The sequence below is a fragment of the Chlamydotis macqueenii genome, chromosome 18 (genome assembly GCF_036417535.1).
Source record: "Chlamydotis macqueenii isolate bChlMac1 chromosome 18, bChlMac1.mat, whole genome shotgun sequence".
NCBI lineage: Eukaryota > Metazoa > Chordata > Aves > Otidiformes > Otididae > Chlamydotis > Chlamydotis macqueenii.
This window is the reverse complement of record NC_141573.1, coordinates 179,860-198,835: the sequence shown is the minus strand read 5'-3', so window position 1 is coordinate 198,835 and position 18,976 is coordinate 179,860. Positions and strand designations below refer to the sequence as shown.

Below are 18,976 nucleotides of genomic sequence, written 5' to 3'. Positions count from 1 at the left end.
CAGCTGGCGGGACGCGGGCGGGCTGCGGCCGGTCTGTCCGGGCGCACGGAGAAATCGGGCAGCGGTCCGGCGCGAGCACGGGCATCCTCACGCTGAGGCGCGGGACGTTACTCAGGTACCGAGGCGGAGCCGTCGTGCGTGATGCTGCGGAGAGCTTGGCTGGCGCCCGGGGGCGAACGCTTTGGGGAGCGCGGAGGGGTCCGGAGCCGAGTGAGCCGAGTCCGGAGCGCGAGGCAGGCCGAGGGCGCATCTGCTGCGTGGGGCTGCCCGCGCTGGCGGAAGCGCTCGAGCGCAACCGAAGCTTTGTGCGAGTGTGGCGCGGGCGTCGCGGCTTCAGCCCTCGCCCGGAGGCTCTGCCGGGCGTCGGTGGGGCGGTGGGCACGGCGCGGACTGTCCTCACTCCCCTGGGCGCCACCTCACGTGGGACGGCGGGATGCCCCCCCGCCGGCTGCCTTTCCCCCCCGCGGACGAGGCCGAGCAGGCACATTTTTTCCTCGGGAAACCCACGCTGCGCTACGAGTCGGCCAGCGCCCCCGCCGCCGTCGGCCTGACAGCGCTGTCCGGGCTCTGAGCGGTGCTGGCGACCGAGCCCCCCGCCGGCTGCTGCGAGAGCGCGCTGCCCTCAGCTTCCCCCTTTGAGGCCGGGTCCCGCCTAGGCGCGCGGTGCTGCCGGCCCCAGCGCACGTACAGCGCGGCACCGGTGGCTCGTGAGGCACCCGCGAGCTCGGGCTTTGTTCCCGCCGTCGCTGGTTTCAGACCGGTATCGGGCGACGAGGGTCTCCGCGTCCAGCCCCGCCTCCGCGATCCCTTCGCTGCTGCTCACCTTTCTTTTCAGTGCCGAGCCCCGGGGGGGTGAAATCCGGTGTTCCCTCTGTCGCCGCGGTGGCAGTTCAGATCCACCAAAGAGAGCGACGCGCAGTCTGAGGGAGCGTCCCCTCATTAGGACATCGCCGCAGCCCCGGGAGTGAGCGCCGTTACTCGGTGCTGCGAGCGTTCTGAGAACGGTCAGGCGCCCGGACGCGGAGTCGCGCAGCCGCCTCTCCAGGCAGAGTGAGCATCTGCGCCGGCGGCGGCGACCCGAGCGCGCCGCGGAAGCCGTCTCGGCTCCAGGCGGTGCGGGCTCCGTTCCCGCCCCGGAGCGCCGCGCGGGCAGCCGTGGCCGTTCCCGTTGGCGGCGCCGCGACCGCCACCATTGTTCTCCCGACCCTGCTCCCCCCCCCCCCACCGCGGCGGGCCGCTGCAGCCCCTCGCATCTGCTGGGAAGGAGCCCTTTGGTGCCGCGGCTCGTAATCCCTTTGAATGGGTCTTCGGCTTGTCTTATTCTAAACGGTTCTGTGGAGAAAGGAAAAGGCGCGCAAAGGTGAGGTTGAATTGTGGCAATACTACTTCACTCGCGCAGACCGTTGGCACCAGCTGTGGAAATGCACTCTTGGTCAGGGGGTTTGCATGCTTTTGGGGTAAAGCCGTTGGAAACCCATTTAGTTTAGGATGTCAGAGTGAAGTAATGTATGGTTTTGCAATGCTTATTTCAGAGGGAGCAGTAGTTTGTTAAGGCGTGGCAGTCGGCAGTTTAAAAATGTAAACCAGAATCCATTAGTACAATACACCTGTTGTGGCTCAGTTGGACGAATAATTCAAGGTAAATTGTAAAAATACTTAAGATGAGTTTTTAAATTGTGACTGAAGTGGGAATTTACGCATCTCGAGGCATGACACCATGTTATGCAGCTGCACGCTGATCAAAGTGATTGTGTAAAATTACACCTTTTAGCCAGGTTATCTTTTCCCACTATATTCAGCTACGTGTGCTAACCTAGCTTGAGATACAGTGCACGTGCATGCAAGCGCTTTATGTATCAGGATAGTTCCATGGTATTCTGCAAAAATAAGCAGTATGTCCAGCTGGTGACAGGACTGGACCCTTAGTTAGTATTTATCTAGCATTGTCACTTTTGGTTTTATACTAGACAAATAAGGACATTTCTCTGCTGTAAACAATTGGCAAGAATTTCTATTTTTCTAAAGCTCCACAACATTGCAAAGCCACCATAGCTGCAGGGCTGAAATTAATTTTCATGATACATGAAGAATGAATGGTAAGTATTTAAGTAAAGTTGGGATTCTGCAACTTCTGCCTTTGAAAGCATACGGAAAGTAGCCGGATAATTGAAGTCCAACTGAAGGCATGTTTGTCACTTTTTCTGTGCACACGGAATGGGCATATGCTGTCTGGTCTTACGATGCCACTATGATGCTGGCATTAATGCACATATGGTAATGGATGTGGTGTAAAAAACCCCATAGTCTTTAGAAAAATAAGTTCACTTCTCCCAAAACTGAGCATTTGATATAGAGACAATAACTGGTGAGGCTGGCAAGGCTATTGTTATAGAGGTAGTAGATTTGTTTCAAAGGTGGTATCTGAGAAGATTGAACTGTTAGTTCCTGTTGTATTTGTAATTAAAATATTAAGAAAAGAAAAGCCACATCTTCTTTAAATGTGGAGTTAGTATGCAGATCTGTGGCTTATTCTTTTGCTTATATCCCAGTGTAAGTTAGGGGTACTTGTTGGTAACATGCTTATTAAGGAAAAAAACAAAAACAAAAACCAAAACGATAATATAATCAGATTTTCCCAGATCATGTAAAGAACAGGGTTCTAACATTTTCATTATATATATATATATTTTGTTTTTTTAAAAAGCACAACTTTCCCTGTAGAGCACTCTACTCAGACAATAGAATCTACACAAGTTAGTAGTATTTGCTACACGTAAAATTGCAGTGTGAATTTACTGTGTCATTGCAGTCTGCTAGTGACTTGTGATGTACGTTACTTACTGTCCTGTAGCAGTGAATACTAAAATGGTTTGAGGCTAAGTGGGGACTGAAGATTGATTAATAGTAAGTGTTGGTATGGAACATCAGATACAGCTACTGACAGCACAGAATTACTCTATGCTTTATGCTAGGAGTTTTGAGAGAGAGATGAGAAAATGGTGAAAGTTGGCAAACCCTTAAGAAAGGCAGATGCAGCAGAACTGTGAAACTGTCTCTTATAAAACAGAGGAGGCCAAAATGGGAGAGTGGAAGTCACTGTGGGGCCTTGCGGGGAGGACAGGAGGTCATGTCAGGCAGCGGTAAATAGAGTAATGATTTTGCAGGGAACAGAAGCTTGCATCAGTCTTTGGAAATGAATGTATGATTTAATTGTCTGATATTTAAGCAGGTAAGCCACAAGAAATGCACTACTGTGTCATACCAGAGGCCCATCAAAATGGCTGGTATGACGTACCTAAGAATGAGTTGTAATAAATAAAATTCAAATTGAAGATACATGCCTTAGCGCTTTAGAGCATCAGGAAAGAGTCAAAGTCATGCTGCATAGGCAGATGTCAGTGATGTCAATGCAGAGGGTAGTTGTGTTATATGTAGAAGGCTATCACCAGAGTTTGGAGGATATTAAAATTATTTTTGCAGGGGTAATTTCCTGCAAAATTTCAGTACAGTTGGTTAGTCTTAGGATTCTTCACTCAAAACCAAGGATAACATAAATCTTTTGTTTTGTCTGCTTAGATAGATCAGCCTACATACTCACAGATGTCCTTCCTGCCCATACCTGCTGGCCATAAAGTACTGCTACGTGGCCAGTAAGGGTATTGGCTAAACACCAATATTAGATTCTTGCCATTTCTAGCTGCTCCTTTTTGTAGTACAAATGTTCTCCTTTTATATACACTGCATCAACACACCAAACACACCACCCACAATCACCTAATATTTCCTCTTAACTGATCCTGTATTGATTTCCATGGCAACAGGAGGATCATCTCAGGAGCATGAAACCCTACAGATTTAACTACATCTGCTCCCTTTGCTCTACACATTACCAAAGCAACAGCCCATTTCTGATAGGAGGAGTCTAGAATAAATACAGACAATACTGTCATGTCTGTTGTGGAGATACTGAAACTGAGCTTCAGCCAGTTAAATGTAATCCTTTGCCTCTAAACAGGGCTGAGCTAGCAAAAGCAGAAAGCAAAGTGAACTGTTGCAATAGTTATGCCGTAGCCTCCTGTCTTAGCGGCCTTTGGCAGTATCGAAGTACTGAAGCAAAATTACAAGTAACAATTTTGCCTGTGCAAATGAACCGTGAGCCCACCTCTTCTCATGCTAACTCTAGTCTGCACTTTCACACGGGAACCTCCCCGCTACTTCCTTATTAGGTCTTAAGGAGGTGAATAGAATCTAGCCTAGTAGGGCACACCGCAACAGGAAGGAGGAAACAAGATGAAGTGCATCTTTTGCTGTGTTTACAGAGACAGGCTTCGCTGAGTTCCGGTTAACGTTTTGTTTTTTAAATTTTGATGTGTTAGAATGAACTAGTGATGGACTAAACCAGACGAACAAGATTGATGTATGCATGTGCATATGTAGACCAGTTTTAAAAGGATGGCATTTGAAGGTCTGTTATGTTGGTTTATGATGATTTTTAGCCAAATGTGGTAATAGACGTGACATAAAGAAGAAAAATAAATGGATGTAATTGTTTCCCCATAGGCTTATTTTATGAAATGCTGGGAGCAGGCCAGGTTCCCCCACATCTGCAAGTCTAGCTCTTTCTTCATCACAGAACATAAAACCATTGTAGAGACCGTTGCTCTTAGGGCATACAAAGCTGGTAAATCCCGTAGGCCAGGTGGGACCAAATACGTCTCTTGCAGGTTGACCTGCTGTGCTGGGCAAGGAAGAGCGAACGAAAGGCCAGGGAGGAGGGTGCTTCCACCTCTTCTGGGCTCCGCGAAGTGCGTGCCGCAGTTGCGAGCGCTGCGCGGCAGCGCGGCCTTAGCCCCGCCCGCGCCGGGCGGAGAAACCGGGCTGCGCGGGGCGGGCGCGCCGCTTGCGGGAAGCGCGGCTTCTGCTGCAATTACGGTAGGCGCCCCGCCCGCCCGCCCGCCCAGTCACGTCCTGCACGTCTCGGTGCGGCGGCCGCCGGCGCGCGCGCTCTGCTGAGGTGGCCCGCGCCGCTGCACGTCACAGTGGCGGGGTCACGCCGGGCCGCAGCGAGCGGGCCCTGCCCCGGGCCATGGCCGCCGGGCCCCGGCCCGCGGAGCGCGGCGATCTGGCGTGGCTCGTGGGTCGGCAGCGGCTCCGTGCAGCCTCTGACCGGACGCTCGCAGCTCAGCGGCAGGCGGCGTGGCGGGTGGCCCGGCCTTCCTCCAGGCCGCGTTTGCAGGGGGCTCGGGGCGCCGGCTGCCGAGTTAACTTCCTGCCTTCCCTGGAGAACCTCGGTGAAGCTTGGACAGTTCTTTTCTGGAAGGAACAAGCGTGCTGCCAAGTACCTTTTAACGGCCATTCGTGTCAGAAGCCACCTGCCACCCGAGGTGGCCTGGATGTAGTTTACTGTCAGGGTCCAGCACCGTGGGTCTGCAGAGAGTGCCCTTACCACATCTGTGCTATAGACTCGGTAAGAGACCGCCCCGCCTGTCTGCAGGAAGAAGCACAGAGGTGAATGCCATGAGCCGTGTCTTCCCAGGGCTGAATACTTGTATCCAGCACTGTGTAAGCAGTCTGGAGAAACTGCCAATTGGTATTTTTCAACAAAACACACGTATTATTACTGACTTTGGGTTCCCACTGGACAGTTAATACAAAAGAACACACAACCCCTCCCTCAACATTTTTAACATTCACTCCAAATGAAATGTTCTGTCTGACAATTTGGAAGTAGTGGGAGTGATGATTCCTCCTGCTCCCTGGATTCCTTCAGTTTTACGTGTTTTTCCTGTTCTTTATACACTTGAGCTGAGATACTTGAATTAGCATTTTCCCTGTTAATAATATTACAGAGCTACCAGTGCCATGAAGAATTACACTTTGCGCATCTACTCTATGCTGTCTGGTTATTGCTTTAAAAAAATTAACAATTCTTTTTTTAAGAATTGCTTTATACCTTGTATCCTACAGAAGTTACTGTGTAAAACAGTTTTGAAGGGTGGACAGATCCCAGTGGCAGGGAGTTGGCAAAGATGCATCTTAAGCCTTAAATTTAGTGACCCAAAGTCTGGTGCAGAAATTGCCCAGTCTAACAAGCTATACATTTTGACATACCCTTATAGCAATCAGCAATCTGTAGTAGCAGGCACTTAGATGCCTAGTTTTACTGAGGTATTCTGTTTCACTTCTTGTTTAACCATTTTAGGTTCTAGTTGTATGGACATCAGACAAATTGTTTTCTATTTGATTTCCAGAAAACAAGAGGTGAAGCCAGTAGTATGAGGCTTACTGTCATTGCACAGCCCAGGGTAATAAAACACCTATAGTCATTGCCAGGTTTATTTCTGCATCGTGTATATAAAGTTTTTTCAAGTGGGACTGCTGATCTAAATGCCATAGCAAGTACGTTCATACAGGCCCTATTAACAATCGTGCATTTGGTGCTCAGTTGTCTAGACAAGTCTGCATCAACTAGACTGCTGTGCCATATATAGTCTGTTTCTGAAATGGAGCTGTAAGAACTACATAATTCCCAATGCACAACAATCACTATGATGATTAACATCATCTCTGATGTGCTTGTACTCTTTTAGGTACTATTGTAGAGAAACATTGACCCAATAAGAGTAATCAATTGCATTTTAAAGAAATGGCCATTTTTTGTACATGTAAGATTTAATGTATAACTTGTTTGAAGCTCACTTCAACATTTTCAAGACTTCTGCAATACATAAACCATACAAAAACCTAATTGCTGTGATGCAATAGCTCCCTACACTCTTCACATACAGGGACACTTCATCTGCCTTTTTAGTGTCTTTTTTTCCCCTTCCATCTCTCTCTCTATTTGCAGCATTACTGTCTACATAACATTCTCATAAGAAAAGATTTTTTTTTAGATGCAAAGGCACTTGTGGCTGCATATGGAAGATGTGAAAGAGTAATCAAATAAAATATTAAAAGATTTACCAATAATGTAATAACAACAATACAATGGAAAGTGTTTGCTTCAGGCAGACAGTGATACTGAGCACCGCTGCAGGTACTAACTCCCATCATCCACAAAAGCTGTCTGTGCAGATTTTCACTGCAGTTCAGCTTAGGTACTTGATGCATGAAAACTGATAGCTCATCAGAAGCTCAAAGGGATCTGTCAAGATATTGGTGCATCAGGGATGTACTGCTGTCCTCAGTAGTGAGCCTGGGTGATTTTTCCACTGTTGCACAGAATACTTGTGATGCACCAGGATTTTGCATACAGATCTCCTAAGTGAATAGTCCACGAACATCATATAACAAGGTCTTGTAATAAAAATCCCACAGACTTTAATGCAGTAGTTATTATGTATTTCTGAAAGTCAAATACTCTTGAACTGCTGTAGAGGCTTCAGTTTTTCTATGAAACAGTGATTTGGTTGAAATGCGGTTTTGACTTTGAGAGAACTCTGAGAAGAAGTTCATCTAAAACTCCACTGTGTGCATCTCATTTTTATGTATTTTTTGCAAGCTTTGTTAAGGACTAAACCCGAACAATGAATAGTTAAAATTGCACTGCATCTTCAAGATTTGTATTTAAAACAGTCCTATATCTTACTTGTAACTTTAAGTGTAGTGCAATAACTGCCTATTTTGGTTAAGATTATTTTGGTTAAATAATTGTCCCAATGTCTGTAGACTGTAATTGCTTTTTGTTTTTTTAGGGAACACTCTTGAGCTTCGTCATGGGAGCTGTAGTAGCTGATGATGGTCCATCTGGTGTTAAAGCCCCTGATGGAGGCTGGGGCTGGGCCGTCCTTTTTGGCTGTTTTATCATCACAGGATTCTCCTATGCCTTTCCTAAGGCAGTTAGTGTCTTCTTTAAAGAACTTATCCGGGAATTTGGTGTTGGATATAGTGACACTGCATGGATTTCCTCAATTCTGTTGGCCATGCTTTATGGAACAGGTAGGTAGTTCTCCTTTTTGAAACAGTATTGCATCATACAATGACGTCTGCAAATCATACAGCTATTTACAGCATGAATCATGATTGCATATTATTACTTGTGTGCAAGTAAGGCAGTTCAAAGAAGAATTTATATTAATCACATAAATCCAGAAGTTATAAAAGCACATTCAGCTTGCATATAAAATTAAACCTCTGCAAGTCAGTAGCTACTAAAGACAATTTTAAAAAATTGCATGGCACTCTGAAGACCAAAAAAACCTAAATATTTGACTATAGAGGAAAGAACACTCTTCCAGATTGGCATGACAGTATGAAGAAAGTACAGAAATAATCATTTAGTTTGGAAAAGACCTTCAAGATCATTGACTCCAATCGTAAACCTAACATTACCAAGTTCACCAAAGAAGAAATGCAAACTGAAATAAAATCAATTGCAAAAAAAATGGTTTATTTTAGCAACTGTAACTTGCTCTTCTTGCCTAGGTCCACTCTGTAGTGTATGTGTCAATCGCTTTGGCTGTCGCCCCGTCATGCTGGTGGGTGGCCTTTTTGCCTCAGTGGGGATGGTCATAGCCTCCTTCTGCACAAGCATCGTTCAGATCTATCTAACTGCAGGTGTGATTACTGGTAAGCAGTGTGCATGGCTGAAAATTAATTAGCTAATGTCTTAGCTTTAGGTTGAAGTTTTATATAAGTGCCATATCTAAATATCAGGATCATCCAAATGGGCTTTTATAAAGATGCCAGATAAATGTGGAATTAAACCATCATTTATTTTTTAATGAATGTTAAATTTTCTGCTGTGTTTAACAGCCACTGCTGTAATCAGTGAATTGCAGCCATAGAGTATAAGAATATTATGGTGGTGGAATGCTTTTAAAAATGCTATCTTCAAATTCTTTTGTCCATTTGAAATAAAACTATTTTCTCTTAAGTCATGAATGAGAAAAACTGCAATCAGAAATTTTTTAATAGTGATATTGTAGGCCAGTATTAATTTCTATGTACCCTCTGTTACAGGTTTGGGTCTGGCACTAAACTTTCAGCCTTCACTCATCATGTTAAATCGTTACTTTGACAAACGCCGACCCTTAGCCAATGGCCTGTCTGCTGCTGGGAGTCCAGTGTTTCTTTGTGCTCTCTCACCGTTGGGGCAGATACTACAACATGAGTACGGTTGGAGAGGAGGATTCCTTATACTGGGTGGGATGCTGCTCAACTGCTGTGTATGCGGAGCACTGATGAGACCTTTGGAGCCACCCAAAAAGTCTGAAGCTACCAAAGAACCAGCTGAGAAGAAAGTGAAGAAAAAACTTCTGGATTTCAGTGTATTTAAAGATGGTGGTTTTGTAATCTACACGCTAGCAGCATCTATCATGGTGCTTGGCCTCTTTGTTCCCCCAGTTTTCGTTGTGAGTTATGCCAAGGATTTAGGGTATCAAGACACCAAAGCAGCTTTTCTTCTGACTATTCTGGGATTCATTGATATCTTTGCTCGGCCTATTTGTGGAATGGTAGCTGGTCTAAAATGGGTTCGACCACGCTGTGTCTACCTCTTCAGCTTTGCTATGATTTTCAATGGCTTTACAGATCTCATGGGCTCTATGTCTGTTGATTATGGTGGCCTGGTGGTCTTTTGCATTTTCTTTGGCATTTCTTATGGAATGGTAGGTGCTCTTCAGTTTGAAGTTCTCATGGCTATTGTTGGAACTCAGAAGTTTTCCAGTGCTATCGGTTTAGTGCTGCTGGCAGAAGCTATGGCTGTTCTAATTGGTCCACCATCAGCGGGTAGGTATTCCATTTAGTTCAGAATTAAAAATAATTTGCATTGTATTCATTTATACAAATTGTATGACAAGGGAGCAGAGAAAAAGACAACATGAGTCACTTGAGAAGTGTTGCACATGCTTCGATGACTTTCTGCAGTTACAATTTGAGGCAGTCCAAGACAAGGTGGGATGAATCTTTTCCTTCTTGGATCTATTTTAGGATTGGTTGCATTGTGATCTGGAGATGCTGCTCTATCTCCACTGAAAGCCTACACTGGACCTCTTATTAGTAGATGGCTAATATTGTATGAGATAAGTTTTACACACAAAGTGAGTAACTTTTGTGAAGTTCAGCCCTCTTTGGAGTTTGGACTCAGAATATGAAACCTGCCAATTTTCTTTGGAAAATACTAGGATAGATGCTCTATACCCATGGTTGATTTGGAGGAGGAAAGAAAATGCCAGAAGGAGGAGGAAAAAAAAAATCTTACAAGGAGGACTATAAAACTGGACTTTTCTACTGGAAGGTAGACTGCTTCTGTTGCATGTCTCACAACCCAAGAATAAGGGGACATTACAAAATATTCAAATTCATTAATTTGCATTCAGAATTGTAAATGAAATAGTAATCAAAGAACATAAATTTTACAGATCCTGAACTGAAAAAAAACGCACCTAAACCCCACCACTTCACTGCCATAAAATGTTTACTGCTTATAGCAGACACCTAAAAGTTGTGACTACACAACTTCCTCTGATCTTCAGGTTTGGAGAGGCACTTCCTTCACATCCTCCGTCCTGTTCTTCCACCTCCACCAAGTCCTGTGAAAATTTAACTTGACTAAAGCATTAGTAGCAGTCAGTTACTCCAGACTGACTATTAAAGAAGATTTGCATTTTAAGCAGACAATGCACTGCCCGTGTAGGAAAGGAAATCAGATTGAGAGCGAGAGGAAGCTGATGATACAGATCTCGGCCATAGATACACACATATTGTGATCTGAAATACGTGGCACTTGTCTCTTACATATGAAGGCTAGGCTGGTTGTATTCCACTTGAATTGCACGACTGTGTGTGTGCAGGAGAGTATGTGTTTCGGGATGTGACGTAATGTCAGTGAATGTTAAAGTGAATTGAAGTAATTTAAAAATGTTTTATTATAAGCTTGTTAAAGGCTATTTCAAAAAACTTGCTTAGATAGTCGTAGTAATTCTAGACAGCAATGATTTAAATGTTTTTAAAAAGCATAAAAAAAATTATTGCAAGATAATAACTTTTGTTCATTACCTGGAATGTTGTCTTTTTCAGGAAAACTCTTGGATGCAACAGGGAGGTACATGTTTGTTTTTATTATTGCTGGAATTGAAGTTACCACCTCAGCACTCGTATTGGCCCTGGGAAATTTCTTCTGCATTAAGAAAAATTCAGAAGAACCACATACAAAAGAAGCAGCAGAAAGAGAGGAATTAAACAAATCTGAAGACAAAACTCCTGAAGATGCCAAGGTGGACTCTATTGAAGTGGAGCAGTTTCTGAAAGATGAGCCTGAAAAAAATGGCGAAGTTGTAACTAACCCAGAAACGTGTGTGTGAGCATGATAGGAAACCGACAAAGCATTTAGAAAAGCAAGACTTTCAACACTATTTATTTTAGAAATAGAACTAGTTTAGGGCTGGGCCATCTGCATTATTAACTGGAGGTCAGTCAGCTCATCCGGTGTCTCTGGAAGCGGATTAGCTAGACAACCTTTTATTGGAAAATTAGCTTTATCAGTAAAAGGTGAAGCATTGTGGTTATAATTTTTATGTAAACTAAAAAGCTTTTATAAACACAAGTAGAATCTTGCTATGCATCACCAGAAACTGCTCACTTGGAAGAGATATAGGAAGAATATATTTTAAGAAAAGTGGAATTATATGTATGTTTTCAGACAGTATTGGTGAAATCGCTGTGTTGTGTGGCTAAATATAATTTCCCTTTCTGTGTTCTTTGTGAAGGGGAAAGAGGTTTAGATGGAGAAAAATCTCAGGAACTTAAAGGTCTCCATTCAGTTTTTGAATTTCTTACTTTTTTAGATTTTTAAATTGGCTCAGCCCTAATTTAATTTTGATAGCATCTGTTACTTTGACTTACGTAAATGTATTTCTGAGTTTTGTCTAAACTTGTAATCTTTGTAATTATACTCTGGAAATACTGTACATGGAAAGGCATATTACAGATACTGTCCTCAGCAGATCACACAAGTGGTATGCCGAGGTAGTACTAAAAGAAAATAAAATGAGCAGAATCAATCCTGACAGACTGTAAGCAAACAAAGGTAGCCTACGTTTACATACATGGTTTTCAATACAGTTTCCCTGCAGCACTGAAAAATATTACCAGTAACATGACAAGACAGATAACTAGGTTTAGTATAATCTTCTGAAAGAGCATCCATTTTGTATATAAAAGAAACAGTGTAAGTTTCCAGGTGACCTGTAAATTGGAATGGGAAGAAACTGGACTATATTGAAAAACGTTAGCCATCTTTAAAATGCAATGTTAGCAGCATACGAAGGTCTTAACTCTTTTTTTTTTTTTTTCATTTATCCCACTTTTCTATGCTTTTTCTTTATCTATGGAAGTTCAAGGTGCCATTCTTGCAGGCTGAGGAAACATGATAGAACCATTGATCATATTTATGACAGCAATGCATAAGGACCAATCAAGAATGGAGTTGGCTCTGCTGCTCATTGCACAGAGCAGGGAGTATCTGGTCAGTCTTTAGATCTCCTCTGACATTGGTATGAGGGAAGGAGCAGAAACAGAAACAGATCAGACAAGGCAGTGACAGCACGTTGGAAGAAACACAGAAAGGGAAAAGATTCATTGTGAGGACGCTGAATAGAAAAGGAAGGTAAAGGAAAGCATTCTAGATGTATTTTTTTTTCACCCAATCACATTCAAGAAGTGTAATCTTTTAGACAAAATCATGGTACTGCAACTCACCTTTCAGACATGTTTATAAAAAGCTCTTAAGGCTTTGTGACTGCAGTAACAATCTTCAAAACGGACTCATTGTAACAGATTCAGTTTTCTTGTTGGAATATTCGCTTTCGGGTGCCAAAACTGTTCCATTTAATAACTGAAAGCTAACTAAAAGACCCTAATCCCTTAAAACTCTGTATCCCTTTTAAAAATAACATATCAGTTGTTCCATAGTCAACCATTTTAACAGACACATACAGTAAATCCAAGAAAGTGCCAAAGCCATGAACCATTCCCTAATGGAACTATTTCAGATACCAGCTTCCATTCTGGTAATTTTTTCCAAATGGTTTTTGCATTGTTAGGACAATCTTGCTCAGAAATTGAACAGTTGGCATCAGACTGGTCTTTGATTTTAAAAAGAAATGGATGCTGCACTGAATAAACTGTTTATTTTTGCATATAGTGCATTACTTTAAAACCTTTTATTAATTTAGTGGCAGGAATTGGACTTGCATGTCCTAGTTACAAGAACTTAGTCACCGAACTTAGCTCCAGTTTGCTAAAGACTAAATTAGTACTAGGAACATAACACTGCTAGCTGCAGAAGGCCACCACATGAAAGGGCAAGAGGAAAATGGAATCCACAGATCAGTTTATGATAACCCTGGAGGCTGCTTCAGATGATGCGTGAAGGCCTGATATAGCTTTCAGATCGGAGTTACCTGCTCTGTTTCAAAAAGCAAAAACTAGAAATCTTCCCAAAGGTGAATTCGGATTCTCAAATAGCCATTTTTGTCTTAGTGTAGATTTTGATCACCAGATTTCTTTGCTAGATAATGCTACACTGTTACCAAGGAACTAAATGGTTATTCCTTTGACCTCAGGTTTTGGCACAATTTTAAGTTTCTGTACCTTCTGCAAATTGTCTAGACTGTAACATCTCAAAAATTTGGATTTATCATACTGACTTTCCAAACAATAATTCATTGTGCATACATAACACCTTTATGGTTAAGCTAGAAACAATAAGTGTTACGTTACAATTTTATGTGATTGCAGCAGAAGAGGAAGTTAAGAGAAACACATTTCAACAAGACACCATAAATGTCTAAAGTAAATCTAGTGTTCACAGAAAGTGCCTCATTGGCCTATACAAGTTCTTTTCCTCAACTCAAAGATTAACGACTCTGAGTAGGACTGCCAGTGCTCTTGTGCTATTTTCAGCACAGACCTACCAATGGATTGCAGTAGTTGTGAGAGCAGGAGCTGCTTATTGCGTGAGAGAGGTCTTTTTATTGACTGTGAGAAGTGAGGGTTGGAATTTAATTTGCTAAGCAGTTTCAAAGAGACTATAAAATCTTTTCCCATTTTCATTATTTAAAAGAAGCATCAATACAGAGATGAGAAACTCCTAATGCAGATCTCTCAGCAACATCAAAACTGGCAGGCTTGAGAGTACTTCTGAGTTCTGGAGCCAGTTAAGCTCCCTGCTTCCATTCTGTGCCATTCAGGGGTGACATTCCTCCCAGGTGTGCGCTAGCCCTCCAGTCCTCTTTCCGTTCAGCTGCCTTTATTTCCTTGGAAAGAGACTGGCTATACTAATGGGAAGGAAACCTCCACGCATGCCAGATCCGTAGCCTGGACAACTGTGGGCCAGTAGGCTAGGCTGTGCTGAGGCATGTACCCAACTACTCCTATGGACATGGCCTCAAAGGCCTCTACATTGAGCTCCTGTTTTATAGACCTCCCTCCTTCCCACCCCAAGATGTTAAATAAAAAAGCAAGCGGTGAGTCCTTAGGTTTCCAGTGCTGTCTTAGAACAGCAGCTAGGAACTGTTACATATAGAAGGAGAAGATTGTATTGGACCCCCTTCTCTTGGCAGGACTAGACTGGCTCCTTAATAATTTAACTCTGCTTATTGTAAATTCATAAGGAATTGCTTTTAAACCCCTCAAGGTATTTTGGTACAGTATTTCTATAATCTCAATACCACTGGATCTCCGTAAGAGCAGTTTGTGAGATATGCTCTTTCATATATTTTGAGGATGTGCGTGGTCAGAGTCCTAAAGCATTGCTAAAGATGCCCACACTAGCTGCCCAGGAACACAAGCAGAACAGTTCCATGCAACATCTCTGTGGATGAACTTTTGTTCAACCTTCACCTGGTTAAAATCTTGTGATTTGAAAAAAGAAAAGGAAAGAAAACGGGAAAGGCAAGGGAAAGCAAGTAATTATACAACTGAATTGCCAAGCATCCCAAATACAACATTGTAATTTGCTCTTGCATCATATGCTATTGGAACAAATGTAATTTCTTTAGACACATAGTTCATTAATCTATTTTAAAAGTCTGTGAGGGAAACAATCGAAAAACTCAAGTGCAAAAAATCAAAGTATAATACAATAAAACAATTGAAAGATAGCTTTCATAGATTATTTCTCTGAAACTAATGAATGGTCTTTTAGTGTACAGGCTAGCGTAATTTTAAAAGCTTTTTAGATCTTTATTTTAAAAGCTTTTTAGATCTTTGTACATTCTATAAATTGGGTACTTTAAGACTTATGGTTAAAATATTGTTTGTTTGATCATGTAATGAATCTTAGGCCCTTAATTTCCTAATGCAAGGAGAGGGTGTGTATATAAATGCCTGTAACACACAGAGAACATATACAGAGGTGTGCATATATATACATTTATATATGTATGTATCAATCTATATATATCAAACATGCAAAATTCCCAGTAGAGCAGAATAGAGACAGTTTGCCTGTTTACTAGACAATGAGCAATGCAGAGTTAAAACTATTTTATTCTTCCCTCTACACAAAGATAAGTTTGCTTTTTAAAAATTTCTAAATAAATCATCTTGTGGTTACTTGGAGCCCAGAAGATCTCAGTGCACCAAAATCTTAAAGTGATGCAGCTGTTTAAAATCACATCTCAAGACTTTTAAAGCAAGTCTTCAGCAGTACATGCTGCTAAAGCAGCTAGTTCACTGAAGTTGAGACGTGAGATGGTATGAAGGCATGATGTGAAGGACTGGAGAGATCTTGTGCTTGATAGTATTAAATCCCATCCAAACAAACGTGTGTTAGACAATGTAACATCATTCTCTAAACCAAAATGAAAACATTCTTCTAACCGAGCAATCAAACTTGGAATCATAGAATGGTGAGGGCTGGAAGGGACCTTTGAAGGTCATCTAGTCCAACCCCCCTGCAAGGAGCAGGGACATCTCCAACCAGATCAGGTCGCTCAGAGCCCTGTCCAACCTGGTCTTGAACTTTTCCAGGGATGGGGCATCTACCCCTTCTCTGGGCAACCTGGGCCAGGGTTCCACCACCCTCATTGTAAAAAATTTTTTCCTAATAGCTAATCTGAATCTATCTGCCTCTATTTTGAAACCAAACCTGTCACAACAGGCCCTACTGAACAGTCTCTCCCCATCTTTCCTGTAGCCCCCTTTAGGTACTGGAAGGACACTATAAGTCTCCCCAGAGCCTCCTCTTCTCCAGGCTGAACAACCCCAACTCTCTCAGTCTGTCCTCACAGGAGAGGTGCTCCAGGCCTCTGATCATCAACCTCAAAATGAAAATAAAAAACAGAGTCTCGTATGCACCTTTGTTATGTCCCAAAGAAAAGCTTCATTTTGCTAGGCAATAATAAACAGAGGGCTTTCAGGAGAACGCAAACTCTTACAAGTTACAGTGGTGAGTACTGAGTTATGGATGTGCGTCTGTCTCTCTGCCAAACTTGTCTTTAGGATTATGGGAGTACACTTCAGTTTTGTGCAAGTGAGATGACTTTATGTTTCTTGTTAATGCACTTTAATGTAATGTGTACATTTATACTTAATTTTTTTTTTTATGTTTTTCTAGTAAACTGTTGCAAATGCAGTGAATAAATATTTATTTGGTTGTCAAAAACTGTGGGTGTGAGAAAATAAGCTTCAAAAAAAGAGCACCCAGATTTGGCAACTGGGCTTCATTTGCACATGCTCAAATAGCTACACAGAAGCAGAGTGCATATAGAGACAAAAATAAGAGGTGACAGGCAGCCAGAATTTAATATGGGCAAAAGGGCTGCTTTTGCCATGACTCATAGTTTGGCCAGTTCCAAAATGGGAATAGGCTCTGGCTGTTAATCATTCTGAAGACTATTTTATAACATCAGCTAATTTAAAACATCTATTAATTGTGTGGTGTTCAGTGTAGAAATGATTGTTCTTGTCCTCTGAAGAGTGCTCCAGATTTTGTTTGCAGGTGAAGTTTTATGAGCTGCTATGACTTAGAAAGCCTTAAATATTTTGAGTATTGACCTGCCAGGAAGCTGTCTGTATTGTCAAGTGATGCTCTTTAAAACTTGAAAGCTCCTAAGAAAACATAGTTTAACAGTACATTTATGGTGGGGTTTTTCTGGATCCTATGGTACCCCAGCTAAGACTGGCTCCTCAAGGTGTAATCTCAGTGCTACATTCAAGTGAAACAAAATTAGCATCTCTTCAATGTAACAAGAGCTACTTTTTGCTATATAGAAGCTATCAAGAATGCTCACACCTATTTGTGCATAATTCTAAGTATCTCTGCTGAGAATTTTTTGAGAAATCTAACATCAGCTGCAAAAGTTTCTCTGTATATTTACACTGAAAAGATCATAGGTTTAGTTTACATAAAACTCCATGTTTGAATAAACATATGATTGCCTTTTTTTAAGCTAGTTTAGTTAAATTGGTAAGACTTAAGGTGTAATCAGATGCTTTGCTACCATGCTGGCCAGATCAAGCCATATGCTGCTACAGGAATGAATGTTACTAGGTGGAGTGAAATGACAGAATTTATTATTATGCAGTCAGCACATCCTTGTGACAGAAAAATCAAATAATTAAACTTTGTCTCTGCTGCTCTTTTAATCTGAAAGAAAGGAGTCAGACCATTTGCTGTGGAGGAAAATGGGCCTGACATGAGTTGCACAGCTGTTGTTCCTTGCTGCCAGACCTGTTGAAGGAAGGTGACCCACCAAGATTTGAAGGGTAAACAACTGTGACAATAGCAGAGGCACTTCACAGGAAAAGCAATAACTCTGGAATATATTATTTTAGCAGCCTTTTCAACACTTCTGGAATAGAGCTCATAGAATCATTTCCTCATCTTTGTGCCAGGAGGAAAAAGGCGCATCTACTGCAGAAGTCAGGGCTCTTGCTAGTATCTTGCTAGTCACGCCATCTGTATGATAAGCAGTCCTGCATTTGTCTGAGAAAGTATGGAAAGTTAGAGGCAGACAGAGTAAAAAGCTACTTACTTCTGGTTACACGCTGTTTGTTCCTTGACTGATCTTAGTATCTGCTTCATCATCTCAGCAACATTCCAACTGGCAACTTTCCTCACTATCCCTAGATGAATGCTTCAGAGCAGTAAAAAATTAGGATAGCTCTTGCTCTTCTGACTCTTCATCTACTACTGTTTCAGCAGTGTAAAGCCCACTGGAAAACTCTGGATCCAATGAAGAAGCATATCTAGATTTTAATATTGAAAATTCTTAGATAGCAAAAGACTTTTCAGTCTTGCTGAAAAATGTGGCATAAGAACCAGTAGTTGCAATGTCAGATAAACTTAAAATACAATGTCTTAGCAGTAAGAGCAAAGAAACATTTGCTGTTTTGGGTGTTTTAAGAAAAAAATCTGCGCGTGACCTCAAAATACTGTTGAGTCACTGGTTTATCCTTTCCTTAAGGATTATGGGAAATAGGAGAAGCTCTGCATTGCCTTTCTGCCTGTAACACTTACAGTCCTCAGCTTGGTTCAGAGCTGCAATTAAAACTAAATGTTTTGTCTTTATGAGATCAGGACTAGACATTTTCTTCCTAGTGCATAAGGTACCAGATGAATTCCTGTTTTGTTCTACATCCCACCCCAAGTATCCTGGATTGGTCACAGCAAAGACATGGTAGACTAGGGCTTAATGCTTTAGGATGATACACACAATTTCCTATTTTCCCACATTACCATTTGCCCATGACACTTATATTTCTCAGACCTAGATCTTCTATATGCATTGAATAAAAAATTTTCCCAAAATGAGATTAACAAAAAACACTACCTTTTTTTTTTTGTACACTGCATATTTTTATAGATTCTGTATATACAGAGCTCATATATTTTTTCATTGTCCCTCTGCCTGCAGCATGCAATGGTTTCATCAAAAGAACTGAAGCATACTAGTCTTGATAAGATTAAGCAGGAAAAAAACACCAATGTCTGAGAAAAAGTCATAAAGTATTCCTCCTGTGCAAA

General features: G+C 42.0%; 1 protein-coding gene across 1 annotated transcript; it reads left to right on the top strand.

The window, feature by feature from the left end:
- SLC16A3 (solute carrier family 16 member 3) lies at positions 1 to 15,103 on the top strand. Its single transcript, XM_086762270.1, has 5 exons — positions 1 to 115; positions 7,698 to 7,941; positions 8,428 to 8,571; positions 8,965 to 9,732; positions 11,023 to 15,103. Exons 2-5 carry the CDS (start codon positions 7,719 to 7,721, stop codon positions 11,304 to 11,306), a joined length of 1,419 nt encoding a protein of 472 aa, XP_086618396.1. The 5' UTR covers positions 1 to 115; positions 7,698 to 7,718; the 3' UTR covers positions 11,307 to 15,103.
- The last annotated feature ends 3,873 nt before the right edge of the window (positions 15,104 to 18,976 follow it).

Excerpts from the sequence above, each read along its gene's own strand:
- SLC16A3 (XM_086762270.1), top strand. The coding sequence starts at position 7,719 with ATGGGAGCTGTAGTAGCTGATGATGGTCCATCTGGTGTTAAAGCCCCT. Across the intron at positions 8,572-8,964 it reads AACTGCAGGTGTGATTACTG|GTTTGGGTCTGGCACTAAAC; the intron begins GTAAGCAGTGTG and ends CCTCTGTTACAG. Across the intron at positions 9,733-11,022 it reads AATTGGTCCACCATCAGCGG|GAAAACTCTTGGATGCAACA; the intron begins GTAGGTATTCCA and ends TGTCTTTTTCAG.